General features: G+C 37.4%; 1 protein-coding gene across 4 annotated transcripts; it reads right to left on the bottom strand.

Annotated features, from left to right (window-relative positions):
• Positions 1–28: 28 nt before the first annotated feature.
• On the bottom strand, positions 29–16,693 carry LOC134235266 (serine/arginine repetitive matrix protein 2-like). Of its 4 annotated transcripts, none has more exons than XM_062717394.1 (15): positions 16,440–16,692; positions 16,075–16,199; positions 13,954–14,168; positions 12,998–13,609; positions 12,497–12,796; positions 11,980–12,209; positions 11,204–11,351; positions 10,544–10,739; positions 9,043–9,191; positions 5,628–5,835; positions 5,049–5,108; positions 2,922–3,641; positions 2,672–2,719; positions 1,566–1,634; positions 30–1,454 (listed from the first exon to the last, which is right to left on the bottom strand). In XM_062717394.1, exons 1-15 carry the CDS (start codon positions 16,566–16,568, stop codon positions 260–262), a joined length of 4,404 nt encoding a protein of 1,467 aa, XP_062573378.1. In that variant the 5' UTR covers positions 16,569–16,692; the 3' UTR covers positions 30–259. The 4 variants fall into 4 exon arrangements, with proteins under 4 accessions (XP_062573379.1, XP_062573378.1, XP_062573380.1 ...); XM_062717397.1 differs by having other exon boundaries at positions 31–1,454; positions 2,922–3,161; positions 16,440–16,688; XM_062717395.1 differs by lacking the exon at positions 2,672–2,719 and having other exon boundaries at positions 29–1,454; positions 16,440–16,693.
• Positions 16,694–16,744: the final 51 nt, after the last annotated feature.

The following is a 16,744-nucleotide window of genomic DNA, read 5'->3' as shown; positions in this document are numbered from 1 at the left end:
TTTAAACTGAGAACTTAGGTTGATGATCTTTCTCTAGTTTATGTTTTACAGTCCATTCTAATTTAATCAGTCTGTACAATTTGGATCTTCATTTCCCTTAATAACTTAATGTAAGCATTAATTTAAAGAACACATGTTGATTAATCATTTCTCTTAATAGCACATATCTAATTGCAAATGTCAATTTAATAAATCTGCACAAGTCCCTTTTTGTTTCTCCCTTTTGGATGATGGTGGGCATTGTGAATAGTACAGTTGATCACCGCTTCCCTCTTTTAGCTGGGGGTGGGGATTGGGGCCGAGGCCTCATCCTCTGCAATGGGGGAGGGGAATACCTCTGAGGGGCATTGTGCTTGGCTCGTAATGACCGTGAGGACATGGCTGCTGGAGGGGGAGAGGGGGGCCTCTGTTTCCGTGTCTTAGGACTAAACAATGTAGGGGATACTGCCCTCTGGCCTCGAGTCAAAGGTCGAGAGGGAGGGGTGACAGGTCGCATGGGTGGAGGGGAGGGGGAATTTGAAGGAGAGTGATAGGCCCTGGTCACGGGACGGTGTGGGGGTGAGGGAGATCTAGGGAGTCGAGATAAGGGGGGTGGGGATGGGGACCTGTAGCCTGAGCCTGTGGGGGACAGTGGTGGGGGAGAGTATTCAGGGGGTGATGGGGCCTCCTCATCTAAAGGGGGTGAAGGTGAGGGTCTCCCCCTGTGTGAGGAGGAATAAGTGGGTGACTGTGACCTTTGACTTCTGGTACGTACCCTCCCTTCTGGAGACAAAGCCCTATATGACGGAGAAGGAGGGGAGGGGGGTCTGTGACCTCTTGTTCCTCTAACTGGAGGAGATGGGAGGGATCCATCATAGGGGGAGGGGGGTCTTCTTGTATATGGGAGAGAAGGTGACCTCTGTCTTCTGCCTAGATAGGGAGGTGATGGGGATGGAGACTGTGAATGCCTCATTGGACGACCCCCATAAGGAGGAGAGGGGGGTCCACCATAAGGTGGGGAGGGGGATCTAGAGTGCCTCATGGGTCTGCCAATGTAGGGGGGTGGGGAGGGAGACTGGGAATAAGTTCCAGGTCGTCCAGCATAGGGAGGGGGTGACATTGACTGGGAGTGTCTCCGGGGGAGATAGGGAGGAGAGGGTGACCTTGACATTCCCCTCATTCCTCGAGGTATTCCGTAAGGAGGGGGTGAGGGGGAGACCCCACGTCTGGGGTGCCTCATCATGCTGGGAGAGTGTCTACCCATGGAATCTGGTGAGAGGGAATCCAGATCGTCGTAATGGAGGGGTGACCGGTCTGGGGCGTAGTACCGCCGAGAGGGGGATGGGGGCATGACCATCTCTTCCTCCATTGAGGCTTCTTCGTACTGCCAGGATTGGTGGTACCAGTTTCCTCGAAGTGCATTGCTCCTCGGCACACCTCTGGTTGGTGGGAATCCTCGCTTTTTTCCCATTCGTCTATAAAATCAGAATGCAATTCATAAATTTGATCATGCTAAATTTACATGTGGCTGTGTGAAAAGATGTGATGTACTGTGATGAGAAATAGCATTAAGTATAACATCATACTTTTTCATGGTGGGGTCCACTATGGGCATGGCACCAGGTGGTGGAGGGGCTCCAAACGGGGGAACAGTCCTATTAAAAGAAAAAAAAAATCATTTAAATGATGAAAGCTCACATGGATATTTTAAATATGACACAATTTAGATAAGATATATAATATTCTTCTTGAAAGACTTGTGTTGCAATTAATGACCATGCAAATATCAAAATGGAATTGTTGTTTTAAACTATTTATACATCAAAGTTTAATAAAAATGCCATTTCTTAATAAAAAGTAATTCTAAATACATTTACTTTAAATAATAACTCTCCAAGTGTAAAAAAATGTTTAACTGTAAAGTTTCTGTCTCAAAATATCAAGAATGTTTTAAAAATCTCTTAATGGAGACAGTGAGAACATGACAAAGGGCACTGAAAGTCCCACTATTTGAAAACTGCTCAGATGTGAAGCACATAATTTTCAAAAGCTTTATTAAGTTTTTTAAAAATTATTCAAAATATTTCATAGGTCTAAATACATGTACAAAAGCAATGACAGCTCATGGGCTATGACAGTTCCTTGAGATTTGTGAATTTCTAAGTTTATGACCAAACTCAAACCAGTAATGCTGGTTGTGAGTATTGTACACTTAAAATTGTAAAAACAACTGGCAAATTTTGATCAGGAGAGCTTGCTGAACCTGTGGCTCATGTGAGCAAAAAACTTAACACCTACAAAAGATGGAAGTGGACAATGAATGCCATTTTTCCTTGAATTCATTTTACATTTCCCTATACTGAAGGTGTCTCTAAATACATTAACTTGAGAACATAGGCAGAAGACAACATCTTATAAGTATCTTTGTTAAAGTTTGTTACATGTCATTTTGAAACACTGTCTATTATAAACAAATTAAACTGAAGGATACGACATTAAAACACTGTACACACATTTGTAGTAAAACTGACAGGAATTTGTTAGATCAATGCCTACCACTTATCAGAGGTTGATGTTCAAATTTGAAATTTTTGATCCCAGAAAAAAATTAATTCAAATCCCCAAAGTGAACTAAAACAAAATAAACATCAAGTTCTGAGATGGCAATGGCTACTGAAACCCTTGAACTCACTTGAAGGGTGCAAATTCAGTAGCTTTTGTTGTATTGGAGGGGTCCCCTCTGTAAATACAAGGTGCATGGGTCAAAATCGCAATTCATAAAGTTCAAAGTCAAATTTTATTTTTCTAGGGTTTAAGAATCTTCCTCTTCAAATGACTGGTGTCTTTTCTTCGGTATAGACTGAATAAATTTAAAACCTAGACTGACTGCAGGCTAAATAAATCAATTAATAATCAGATATTTGTTATAAATCTAATTTTACCTCTCCTGTTTACTTCTCCTCTCGGCCTCTCCAAAGTCCACTCCGACCAAACTTTTCTTAGCCATGCGAGCTGCCTCCCCAAAATCGATCTCTTCCAGCGGCCTTCTTCCAGCCTTTCTCTTCCGTCTCCCAAACTCGTCCACAGAAGACTCCGATGACCTGGAGGCTGACCTTGACCTAGATTTACTTCTGGATCTGGAGTAGGAGGATCTACTACTGTGTCTGGACGGGGAAGGTGACCTTGACAGAGATAAGGATGAGGATGAAATAGGACTGGCTCCGTCCCTCGTTCTGGAATACGACCTGGATCGGGATTTGGACTGAGACCTTGATCTGGATTCAGAATATGACCTTGACCCTGACCTCGACCTTCCTTTCCTTCTTTTCTTGCGATGAGATCTGGACCGAGAATGTGAATGAGATCGTGACCTTGAGTGGGTTCTTGAACGTGAACTTGACCTCGATCTTGACCTTGAACTGACTGGTGAGGGTGACCTAGATTCAATTTCTATAACCTCTGGGGGTTCCTCATTAACTGCTGGTCTGTCCTCTTTAGTGGTTTTGCTGTCACCAGCCGAGGCTGTTTTATTCACAGTGTCATCTGCTTTTTGTTGAGTTGGAGAGGACCCTCGCCTTCTGCTACGCGCAATGTTGGGACGTGGTTTGTATAAATCGGAGGGATTGTAACGCTTAGTACTCTGACTTTTGTCATCTTCCACTCTGAAATTATAGAAGGCAATTTGTGAGCTTTGTTGAAGAACAAAACCGAGTCAATGTATATAAAGGATATATATATATTTTTTTTAAATTATTCATGACCAACATGTATTTGACAATTAAAAACTGTAAGCTGCAATTTGTTTTAAATCACACGATTTTTAAAAGTAGAGACTAGTTTTTATAAGCTTTTAAAAATCAATTTATTTTTAAGCTGTTTAAAATGAAATAGGGGTTTTCAAGACAGGACTAATACTACTCCTACATATCAAGTTCAAAACCATGCTAGTCCAAATCACAACAAAGGATTCCTTTATTGCTAATTATTTTAAATATTTTGTTTAATTGTTACATTTTGTTTTCATGAAATATTCCTCTTTCCTTTTAACGAATTGTACCATATAGCTTTTTTTCTTCTGAAACATGCCTGCATGTATATAGAAGTATCAATACTGATCAAGTTTCTGTTGAGCGAAAGCTAAGATTATCCTGTTCCGATTTTCTTCTTCTTTATAACAGGATTATCAATAACACATTATTAATGAACTTTATGAATGGCTTGACTTATTCATGGATAAAATCTGTGAAGAATTTCCAGATATTGCCTTAAAATAATCATGACATATTGTATATAAACCCTGAAATAAAACTCCTGGAATAAACAAGATAAGCAGACAGACACATGGACAAGGTCATTCCAATGTCATTGTGAGCAAACTAAAAATAGAACAAAACTTAGGCCATTCTGTATCTGCAGTTGGCACGATGTCACAATGGTGAATACAATATACATGTACGTATTAAACCCTTACTTAGGGTAAATAAAACAAAAAAATAATGCTGCAATGTTAGAAACATAATAACAGGTTACTTTAAAACATTGAAACAATTGTCTTGTGGAATCCATTTGGCTGTTCTTTTTTAAACATTGATTAGGTATTATTATGATAGAGAAAATTGAAACATTTAACAGAGAAATAAGTGTTAATGTATTTTTATGTGAAACTTCTTAATGCATTGAAATTTTCCAAAAGGAAAAAAATTAAAAGAGGAAAAAAGAACAGCCAAATGTGAAAACTTTTAAGAAAAATGCTATATTAAATCCACATATACTTACAACAATTGAGGGATTTGAGGGGGTGTCAATTTTATTCGTGCGTGATCACACCACAAAAAACATTAACAAATCAACAACATTGAAATCTATATATCTATACATGATGGTTTACAATGTATCAACAAATTCTAAACAGTGGGGAATAAAGAACGTGTAATTATCTACAATACATGATCAGTATGTCTTACTATCAGAATTCACAAACATAATACAGGTATTTGCGTGACTTATGAGTTTCATTCCTGACTCTGTTAATGTGTTTAGGAATACAGTGCATCCTCTATGGTACGTACCTTGGTCGTCTAAACACGGAATCTGGGTGTTTATTGGTAGCTCTACCCTCCCTAGCTGGCCTAGTAAACATTTATACAAACACAGTTTACTAGTCCTATCATGCAATTCTTCTCCAAAAATTTTAAAATGACATACAAGAAAATATGGAACCTCACAGTCTAATTGTATTAGTACACTAACAAGGAAGTACAGGTCAATAATATCCTTTTACAAGTTAAGAGTTTATATTTCTTGATCCACTGATAACTGCCTTAAAACTGTCTTTACTGGATACCAATATAAATCTTTTCTTCCTCTAATATTTTCTCTATTTTTTGCTTCAAAGAAAACTTGCATTCACTGCATGATCTTTGGATAACTTAAAACATGTATGTAAATATAGTACATACATATACTATCTTACAAATGTATACAGATATAATTGGAAACTTCAGGAAAAAAAGAAAAGGAAAGTTATGAAGAGAATTAAAACAAGATTACATGGAATAATGGAAAAAAAACCCTTTACACCATACCCACTTCTACAGAATAGATTATCAAAAGTATATGAATACATGTATTAAGAAAAAGAATCTTACCTTGTTCCACTATCTTGGCGTTTTCTCTTGTTATCCGGCCTGTTTTCGTCAGTTTTACTGTCTTTGTGAGTGTCCTTGACCTGTGACCTTCTCCTTGGCTCCGGTTGACCTGCCTCGGGGGTGACCTCTGTAGTGACTGAGGACGTCTGTGGGGGGAGTGAGGGAGGGGGGACCTCCTCCTCGGGTAATGGGGGAAGCTCCTCCTCAACTGATAATTACAAAATAATTCAGTAAATATTTCATAACGTACTAGATAGGGGATAGATTCAATCATGTTAATGCTTTATTGTGACTACCACTTTAATTCTTTTAAAGTACATACTAAAATCATGAAAGAGAATCTTCAAATGGGCTTCTAATTTACAGGGTTTTTTGTACAAAGGGCAATAATCCTTGCACCATATTATCATGTCAAACATTTTTGTTTATACCTTTAATAGCTAATAATTTCTGGCAAATAAAAAGCTATGGCAATAAACCAAAAGATTTTGAAATCTCTTTGGCATAGATGTACACCTCTACAGAATAGGTGGAATTTTTAGCAATGCTCAAATTTGGTGAAATATTCCTTGAAATTAAGTTCTTTTTTCAGTGAGAAGTAATTTCAGTAATTAATGGATACACCTAGAGAGGCAATCTTCTATGATGAATGAATTGTAAGCTATATTTCATTTTAAAAATCTCTAAACATCCTCGCTAAAAATGCCAAAATTTACTCTTTGTATGGTATTTACCTGTACCCTGTATTTTCCTGTACCCTGTATTTACCTGTACCCTGTATTTACCTGTACCCTGTATTTACCTGTACCCTGTATTTTCCTGTACCCTGTATTTACCTGTACCCTGTATTTACCTGTACCCTGTATTTACCTGTACCCTGTATTTTCCTGTACCCTGTATTTACCTGTACCCTGTATTTACCTGTACCCTGTATTTACCTGTACCCTGTATTTACCTGTACCCTGTATTTACCTGTACCCTGTATTTACCTGTACCCTGTATTTACCTGTACCCTGTATTTTCCTGTACACTGTATTTACCTGTACCCTGTATTTACCTGTACCCTGTATTTACCTGTACCCTGTATTTACCTGTACCCTGTATTTACCTGTACCCTGTATTTACCTGTACCCTGTATTTACCTGTACCCTGTATTTACCTGTACACTGTATTTACCTGTACCCTGTATTTTCCTGTACCCTGTATTTACCTGTACTGGAGACGTCCATGATGATTTGAGGTGTTTTATATTTACCTGTACTGGAGACGTCCATGATGATTTGAGGTGTTTCATATTTACCTGTACTGGAGACGTCCATGATGATTTGAGGTGTTTTGTATTTACCTGTACTGGAGACGTCCATGATGATTTGAGGTGTTTTGTATTTACCTGTACTGGAGACGTCCATGATGATTTGAGGTGTTTTATATTTACCTGTACTGGAGACGTCCATGATGATTTGAGGTGTTTTATATTTACCTGTACTGGAGACGTCCATGATGATTTGAGGTGTTTTATATTCACCTGTACTGGAGACGTCCATGATGATTTGAGGTGTTTTATATTTACCTGTACTGGAGACGTCCATAATGATTTGAGGTGTTTTATATTTACCTGTACTGGAGGCGTCCATGATGATTTGAGGTGTTTTATATTTACCTGTACTGGAGACATCCATGATGATTGGAGGTGTTTTATATTTACCTGTACTGGAGACATCCATGATGATTTGAGGTGTTTTGTATTTACCTGTACTGGAGACGTCCATGATGATTTGAGGTGTTTTATTTTTACCTATACTGGAGAGGTCCATGATGATTTGAGGTGTTTTATATTTACCTGTACTGGAGACGTCCATGATGATTTGAGGTGTTTTATATTTACCTGTACTGGAGACGTCCATGATGATTTGAGGTGTTTTATATTCACCTGTACTGGAGACGTCCATGATGATTTGAGGTGTTTTATATTTACCTGTACTGGAGACGTCCATGATGATTTGAGGTGTTTTATATTTACCTGTACTGGAGAGGTCCATGATGATTTGAGGTGTTTTATATTTACCTGTACTGGAGACGTCCATGATGATTTGAGGTGTTTTATATTTACCTGTACTGGAGAGGTCCATGATGATTTGAGGTGTTTTATATTTACCTGTACTGGAGAGGTCCATGATGATTTGAGGTGTTTTATATTTACCTGTACTGGAGACGTCCACGATGATTTGAGGTGTTTTATATTTACCTGTACTGGAGACGTCCATGATGATTTGAGGTGTTTTATATTTACCTGTACTGGAGACATCCCTGATGATTTGAGGTGTTTTATATTTACCTGTACTGGAGGCGTCCATGATGATTTGAGGTGTTTTATATTTACCTGTACTGGAGAGGTCCATGATGATTTGAGGTGTTTTATATTTACCTGTAATGGAGACGTCCATGATGATTTGAGGTGTTTTATATTTACCTGTACTGGAGGCGTCCATGATGATTTGAGGTGTTTTATATTTACCTGTACTGGAGACATCCATGATGATTGGAGGTGTTTTATATTTACCTGTACTGGAGACATCCATGATGATTTGAGGTGTTTTGTATTTACCTGTACTGGAGACGTCCATGATGATTTGAGGTGTTTTATTTTTACCTATACTGGAGAGGTCCATGATGATTTGAGGTGTTTTATATTTACCTGTACTGGAGACGTCCATGATGATTTGAGGTGTTTTATATTCACCTGTACTGGAGACGTCCATGATGATTTGAGGTGTTTTATATTCACCTGTACTGGAGACGTCCATGATGATTTGAGGTGTTTTATATTTACCTGTACTGGAGACGTCCATGATGATTTGAGGTGTTTTATATTTACCTGTACTGGAGAGGTCCATGATGATTTGAGGTGTTTTATATTTACCTGTACTGGAGACGTCCATGATGATTTGAGGTGTTTTATATTTACCTGTACTGGAGAGGTCCATGATGATTTGAGGTGTTTTATATTTACCTGTACTGGAGAGGTCCATGATGATTTGAGGTGTTTTATATTTACCTGTACTGGAGACGTCCACGATGATTTGAGGTGTTTTATATTTACCTGTACTGGAGACGTCCATGATGATTTGAGGTGTTTTATATTTACCTGTACTGGAGACATCCCTGATGATTTGAGGTGTTTTATATTTACCTGTACTGGAGGCGTCCATGATGATTTGAGGTGTTTTATATTTACCTGTACTGGAGAGGTCCATGATGATTTGAGGTGTTTTATATTTACCTGTACTGGAGACGTCCATGATGATTTGAGGTGTTTTATATTTACCTGTACTGAAGACGTCCATGATGATTTGAGGTGTTTTGTATTTACCTGTACTGGAGACGTCCATGATGATTTGAGGTGTTTTATATTTACCTGTACTGGAGACGTCCATGATGATTTCCTCCTCGACCGTCACCACTTCCTCCACCACTTGCTCTTCCATCACGACCTCTGAGTAGCTGGCACTGGTGTACGGCTGACTCTTCTCATTGAATATGGAGGTGAAATCCTCAGAGGCATATCTGTATAGTTTTATAATGTACAATGTTAAAGATGGAGGTGAAATCCTCAGACGCATATCTGTACAGTGTTAGAATGTAGAATTTATAAGTTAACTCAGTATTCGTCGCCACAATATGGAAGTAAAATAAAATTTTAATTTTAAAATCAGTTATTGGGAAGGCCAAAATGGTCAATGGAACTATGGCCCAACTGTCAACATTTTTGATAGGCAATTTCGATAATGAATGGGACATCAATATAATCTCAAAGGCCATTTTAAGAAATAACAAAGTGACAAACAAATATAAAATACGAGAGAAAACACTTTTTTAACCGAATCCAATATTTAACGCATGTGATGCAGTAAATTTAATGGAACTTTCTTAGAATATAACTGACCCGTATTTTGTGTTAAAATTACGACAGTTTTGGAAAGGGAACAGCCCTACCATACAAACGAATGAAGTATTGTACCTCATGTACATGTAAGTGCTTCATTTAACCAGAAGTACTTTTTGACAGGTTTCAACCAATGAGATTTGTTGTTTTAAATTGACTGCATTTAAAATGTAAGTAAACAAGAAAGAAAGTCGTACAAAAATTATTTCCAAATAACATTGCTAAAAATTGAATGCGCACCTTGGTGCCATGATTGATTAATTTAATGCGCCATTTTTCACTTCAATGCGACTATGGCGCGTGGCGCAAGCCCTTCCCAATCACTGTAAAATATGTGAATTTAAGTCAATTGTTTAAACAGATTATAATTTTCAGATTTGCATGAATTTCATACAACCAACACACACAAGTCAACATATTGACTGATATTTAAATCCTTGTCTTAGTAAGGACGTAATACTGGAGTTTAAATCAAACAGAATATCTGTTTTGATGATAATTTAGTAGACGTAATAAATGTACTGTTACAGTAATTATTTCATGCTCAAAAGTTTAACTGAAGCTAACACCGATATCTGCAGGACAATGAAATGGATAATAACCAATATTGATTCTGTTACTTAAATTTGCCATCGTAATGGGAAAGGAAGAAAATGCAATGGACAATACAGTGGTTCACACCTGTACCCCTTGAATCTCCATTAAGGTGCTACTGTGGTTTCATCAATATTCGTTGAGCATCAATTTCCGAGGACTTCGTTGTTGAGCAGATCCACGAATTAAAATGTTCATTGAATTAAGAAATATGAGATTCATTTGTATAGGAATCCTTTAAAACGTCTCTTTACAAAATCCATGAAAATTAATTGATGAAACCATAGTATACCAACTGAGCTATCTGGCCATTGGTGAATGAACCCTTGCTACACTAACATCTCACTTTATGACATTTTCAGCCATATCCCTAACAAACCTTCTATTCCTGGTTCTCTGTCGTCTTAGAGCCGCCTTCTTCTCCATCACTTTCTGTTTAGTTAACTCCTCCTTCAGCTCGGCCTTTGTCTTCCGTTTCTTTTTCTCGGGAGAGTCTGGGACTTTCTTCACTGGAGATTTTGTTTTGTCCTTGGTTGGCGATTCATCCTGGTTTTTATCGGTATCTTCAGACTCTCCTAATTATTGAATAACAATACAAAGATATTTTAATAAATTCAAAAATACTATTACTGGTAATTAGCAAGCAATAGTTTGAAATATATATATTATCTAGTAGGTCATCAAAGAAATGTGTAATCTGTGAGAGGTAAAAGAAATATTGAAAGCAAAATCGAGAAAATAATGAAACGATGGAAAATTTAGGATTTTCCTGCTTAACCTGGGATTAAGAGTACTCATATTGTAAAACACTTAATTTTCACAAGAACTTTATATCTGTATATAATATTGAGGTTTATGAACAGCATAAACCACAACTTTGTTATTAAGCTTTTACATGTACAGGGTGTTTCAGAAAACATGCAACCATTTACTTTCCTCACTATATTGATATACAATGGTAGCATGTTTTCTGAAACACCCTGTATATGACAATTATGTCTTTAAGGTTGCTCTTAATGATGGAGGAGTCTCCTCTTACCCTCTTTCTTTACTGGAGAGGACTTCTCCTTCTGTTTTTTCCTTTCCTCCCGTAGTCTGGCCTTCTCTTCTTCTCTCTCTTTCCTCTTGGCCTCCAGCTCAGCTCGTCTCTGTAGTCTCTTGGTGTATCTTTCTTCTTTCTCCTTTGCCTATTTGATCAAAATAAATATTGAGTGCCTTCTACTATAACCACTATAACTCATATCAATTGTCTAAATTTGTTGCATTTATTATTCCCTTACAGCAAAGTTGGAGGGGATTAGGTAATTCACTTGTGAGTGTTTGGGTGGGTGTTTGCTGAATAACGTAAAATGCACATTAGAACTGGTGTGCTCTTTTACAAAAGGATACTCTGCTTTACAGTGCCTTTTTTCTACAATTCCATGCATATGCAGCTCTAAAAGATATTGCATATTGGTACAATGCAACACATATATGCCAATACAAATGTACATTTTGTAATTATATTTAGTTCCTGTGTGTTTTAAGGTTGATAATAGTACAACTTCCTTTAAATACATTAACTTAACGATCTCAGCATCAAGCAATATTCCACTTTCCTGTATAGAGCATGAATGTTAGAATCAACTCTGCTTTAACTACCGTATATACTCGCCTATAAGTCGGTTGTACTTAATAAGCTTATATTTCAGATGTACTGTCCTCATATAATACTTTTGTTTTTATAGCTCGCCTATAAGTTGGACACAGAGTTTTGGACCAGATATCAACTCCCAAAAAACCGACTTAAAGGCGAGTATATACAGTAAGACCTACAATTCTAGCCTTCCTCTCCTCCCTGCTCTCCTCCTCCTCGCTGTCACTCAGGTTGTACTGTAGAGAGATCAGCTTCCTCTTTGGGGGAGAGCTCAGTTCCCCTTCGGGGGCCTCGATCGTCTTTGGTACCTCGTGAACTTTCACCTCTGTCTGGGTGATCTCCATGGGGACATCAGCCTGTGTTGGTAAGTCTTCCTTTTTCTCTGGTGTTGCCTCGACTTCAGATTTTGCTGAAAAAAGAAAAAAACGACATTAAAATTCTTTTGAAATTTACAAACATATGCTTACTTATAATTAGATATCACTGCATTTAGTGTTGTTAATTCTTTCGAAATTAACAAACCTATACTTACTTATAATTAGTCATAATAATAATAGTCATTATAATTAATCACTGCATTTAGCGTTGGTAATAAAAAAAATAACAAAGAAGCAGAAAAAGATGTACAATTTTCTCTTTTTTAAATGATCTATCAGCTGGAAGCCTTTCTAAAAATTAGTAATAAACATCAAGTACCTGCTTCCTCCACTTTGCCTTGCTCCTTATTTTCCTCCCCTTCCTTTCCTTCCCTCTCCTGTACCCCTGCCTCGCCCTCTGCGGCCTCCGTCTCTGGTCTCTCCTCCTGGGTTTTCCCCGGGGGACTGAGGACCTCACCCTCCTCCTCCCCGTGGTCCGTTAGATCGCTATACTCCAGCTCGCTCTCCGACATGAAGTCCTCCGAGATCGACAGGTCACTGGTGTGGACCGAGCTGATCGTCACGTCAGATTTGGCGTCCTCTTGATCCACGTGCCAGGCAAACTTGTATTTTTTCATCACTGAAACGCAGAATATACCAGAATTTGCAGAACATTTACTTTTGAATAGATGTCATCTTTAAAGCTTTTAGAATAGAGATTCTTAAAATTAATGTTATTTTTATATCAAACATGGTACAGGTAAATATTATCTGTTTTTTTTTCAGTCATCTAACTGAAAAGCATATCAGGCAGTCAGTGTCCCTTAATCAATGACCTTACCTTGCTCTTGAGAGGAATCGTCCATGTCAGCTGATACTGGGGGTAGAGGGATTTCATCCAGACTTGGTATATCTGTCATCTCTTCCACAGTGATCTCTTCCTCCCCTTCCCCGGCCTCTTTGGTTGGTGGGGGGAGGGGAATCTCCTCCAGGATCTTAGTCTTATCTGGCTTGTTCTTCACAAGAAGTTCCTCCACATCCTCTCCCTCAGTCCCTGGTGGGGGTGGAGTTTTGGGAGATGGCGGTAGGGGAGGTAAATCTGGCTTAGGGGGACTCTCAGTAGCTGTTACATTGGGAGTTGTGTTTTGTGCCGGTGATGAAGTTTCACTCTGCATAGAGGTGGGCGGAACAAAATTTTGACCTGGGGTCATTTGTTGATTGAACATGTAGTTGTTCCATGAATTCTGCATGTAAGGAAACATTTGAGGCGGCATGCTGAAACCAAACTGTTGTGAAAATGGTGTTGCCATGGGAAAATTCATTCCTCCAGGAGAGAAATTTGACCCCGTTTGACCCATCACAGGTGACTGTTGGGACCATCCATCTCCTTGGAAACCTGGTGGGAATTCTGTATTTGGAGTGCCTGATGGTGTTCCACTGGAATTACTTTTATCTGGAATTTATTTTTTTATTATTTACCAATACAAAATATAAAATTTACATTCTGATTTATAGTTGTAGAGATCCGTGAATTGCTATTCTAAGAGTGAGGCTGTCAAGTACGTTGAAAAGTACATGTTTGAAAAGTACATGTTTCAGAGAGTTTAACTTTCTGTTATCAAATATTTAATAATTACCAGGAAACTCTTATTATCTACATAAAATTTTATCTGCTTTCAGGAAATAAGATGTAATGTTGGTATCTTTTTTTTCAACCATGGACATTCATTTTATATTCATGAAAGCAAAACATCAAAATGTGCCTTTATCTTCCGTAAAATCAGAAGTTAGACAAACCTGGTGTAGTGTTGACAGACATTAAGCTCTGCATTGACTGCATCTTCTCCTTGTGTTGCTGCTTGCTCTGTTCTACATGTTCCTTTCTCTTCTCTGGGTCAATTCCCAAATGTTTACAAATAACCTCGTCAATTTTGGGTTTGATAATGTGCAGGATCTTTGGATTTACCAGTTGTTCTACCACTCTTTCTACTCCATTGGTCAACATACCAGATCTGAAATAAATATTTTTTTTTTAAATACTGTCATGCTTTTCTGAATCACCCAGTGTAGTTAGAATAATCTAATTGTGCCTCAGGACAAGCCCTCACCAGTTAGAATATGTCCCATATACTTGCAATGCAGTAAATTAGAGCGGATCACTCGGAAAGGGTTTTGAAGATCACATGAAGAATATAAAAGAAGCAGCACTAAAAAGAACTATAGTGGAGTCACCAATTCCGGGTCGTCGCCAATTCCGGGTCACTCACGTGTATTTTATGCCTAGTGTTAAAATTTAAACGCAAGAAACTTAATGAATACGCTGGTCATGAAGAACTGGTCTTTCTGTATGTAATTAAGAGAGCATCCAACAATTGAAATTCTGAAACGCACACATTAAAGACTTGAATATACATTTACCTTGATTATCAAAAGTATTTTAACTGGAAAATATTTTTTCTAAAAATTAAAATCGAGTTAATCCTTCTAATGCATTTTTTTTTTATTAAATGAATTTAATTGTATTATTTTTAATCCTAATAGATTTTTTAATTCAGCATGTTTTGTTGTAATTGTTTTAAAAATATTTTAAACATATTTCTGTGGTTGTTTGACCTTTTTTCCAAGCTATATGAACTGTTTTATTTTTCAACATCATAAAAATTGTGTTCCGAAACATTCCATGAATATTACACGACCGTAAAGTCACATGACCCGGAAATGGCGAAAATGATTCGTAACTGGGGAAGCTAGGCCTTGCTGAAATACCCCTGTAAATATTGTTCCCGTGCAGCTACTTTGAAAACAAAAAAAGGTGTTTGGATGACTCATTATTTGTTCTTTCAATACATATACTGCATAAAATATAAATTGAACAGATTTTCAAAATATCAAAGAAACACCCTGATGTGACCCGGAATACGCCAGTTTCGAGATTGTAACTCTCCTGCGATAGAGGCGCAAAAAGTATCCATTTCAGCATGGAGGTGGGACAGTTTGCTTATGTATACAAACGTGGATAAATAAATGAACGATGTCTATGGCTTTTAAATTTTATTTAACGATATAGAAAGATAAAGATGTTAATCAGTGATGCATTTTATGTTTTTATCAAGCTCAACTGTCGTATATTTATAAATCTACTTTCAATTATCGGGTACTTGAAAACGAAATAAACGTGGTGGTCTTCATTAGAGTAAAAGATTTTCTTGATTGTACAAACATTCTCTATAACGTTAGTGGGTTTTTTGAAGTTATAATAAGGTAAAAAATCAATGTGTCATTTGGATTGCCGACATGTAATGATCAGATTCATGTTTACCGTATTTATTAGAGGTCCATATATCTCACCCTTCGTCTGAAAAGTCTCACATCCACTGAATTTTCTTTTTTGTTCCAAATTTTTTGCTTTAAAAAAAGACACCTTTACTTTAATTCGGTTGTTCTCGAGTTGAACAGTGCATCGTTTCAATTATATTGTTACGATAAACCAGTATATCGATGATGCGATATATCTAATAATAAAAATCTGTCCCACCTGTTTGTTTACGCGGCAACCAAACTCGCCTCCTCAACGAAAGAGCGCAACAAGGGAGATAATCTCGAAACTTGTGTATTGGCGACTTAACTTTACCAAATTTATCAAAACAGACTTTTTGTAATCATATATTCCTTTTATTCCCTAAATGTATAAAATCAAAAATTTAAACTCATTTTCTTTTCTCTTTTTTTTACTTGCTATAATTACATTTACAACTCCCTGGATTGTCCAAAGGATATACACTGAATTCGAGTTATCACCCATGTTTATTTTGCTACATTGCCACACAATGGAACAAATTCTATTGTTAAACTGGCCTTACAGGGTTTCTAGAACTACATTAAGTTTAACAGTTCAGTCAGCGTAATCAGGAGACCTACTGATTTATCTGCCTTCTGAGGTTGTCTCGGAGCTGGTTCTTGTTTAAGTCTGGGCTCCATGTCTGTCGCGATAAAAACCTGTTGACGTACCCTTCCACTCTCTGTTTTAGATTCTGGTAAGCTGGCTATAAAACAAAAAACTCAATATTGAATATATCACAATGGTTATGGTATCAATCTCGAGTTTAAGTAATTTAGGTTCATTGTCAAAGGAAAATATACACTACTCCTAGTCTCCTAGTGCTAGAAAAAACCCTATCTAGAGTCATTTTTGCATATATAGGAACAGCACGGCATATGATACTTTAAACACAATATAAAGACATTATTTTACAATATTTAAAAAGAAATGTTTAAAAATAAACCTTTGTATCAACATCAGCCACAAACTCCTTTCTGAACTGATCAAAGAGGCCTTTTGATTTCAAAGTGTCGATAATTTCCCTGACCCCCTGATCAACCTCCTTGTCTTGATCTTGAGTATTGCCGCCCATTTAGATCTGCTTTCAATCTTTATGCACTATTTTCCAAAATCATTTCTAAAAATTTTGTTTCGCGAGAGTCGCCTGCAATCCCTCTTTGACAAATCAAACGTAAACTGATTCGAGTAAGGAAAATCGTCAGTCGTACAAGGAAATTTCGGATTGAAACAAAAGTACGCTTTTCTACG

The sequence above is a fragment of the Saccostrea cucullata genome, unplaced genomic scaffold (genome assembly GCF_032062105.1).
Source record: "Saccostrea cucullata isolate Sc308-1 unplaced genomic scaffold, CSIRO_AGI_Scuc_v1 ctg3669, whole genome shotgun sequence".
In the NCBI taxonomy this organism is placed as follows: domain Eukaryota; kingdom Metazoa; phylum Mollusca; class Bivalvia; order Ostreida; family Ostreidae; genus Saccostrea; species Saccostrea cuccullata.
This window is presented reverse-complemented; position numbering and strand designations above follow the sequence as displayed.

Coding starts and splice junctions, on each gene's coding strand:
- LOC134235266 (XM_062717394.1), bottom strand. CDS start 16,568: ATGGGCGGCAATACTCAAGATCAAGACAAGGAGGTTGATCAGGGGGTC. Junction 16,200..16,439: donor TGGCTGATGTTGATACAAAG/GTTTATTTTTAA, acceptor TTTGTTTTATAG/CCAGCTTACCAGAATCTAAA. Junction 5,109..5,627: donor CGCCAAGATAGTGGAACAAG/GTAAGATTCTTT, acceptor AATGTTTACTAG/GCCAGCTAGGGAGGGTAGAG.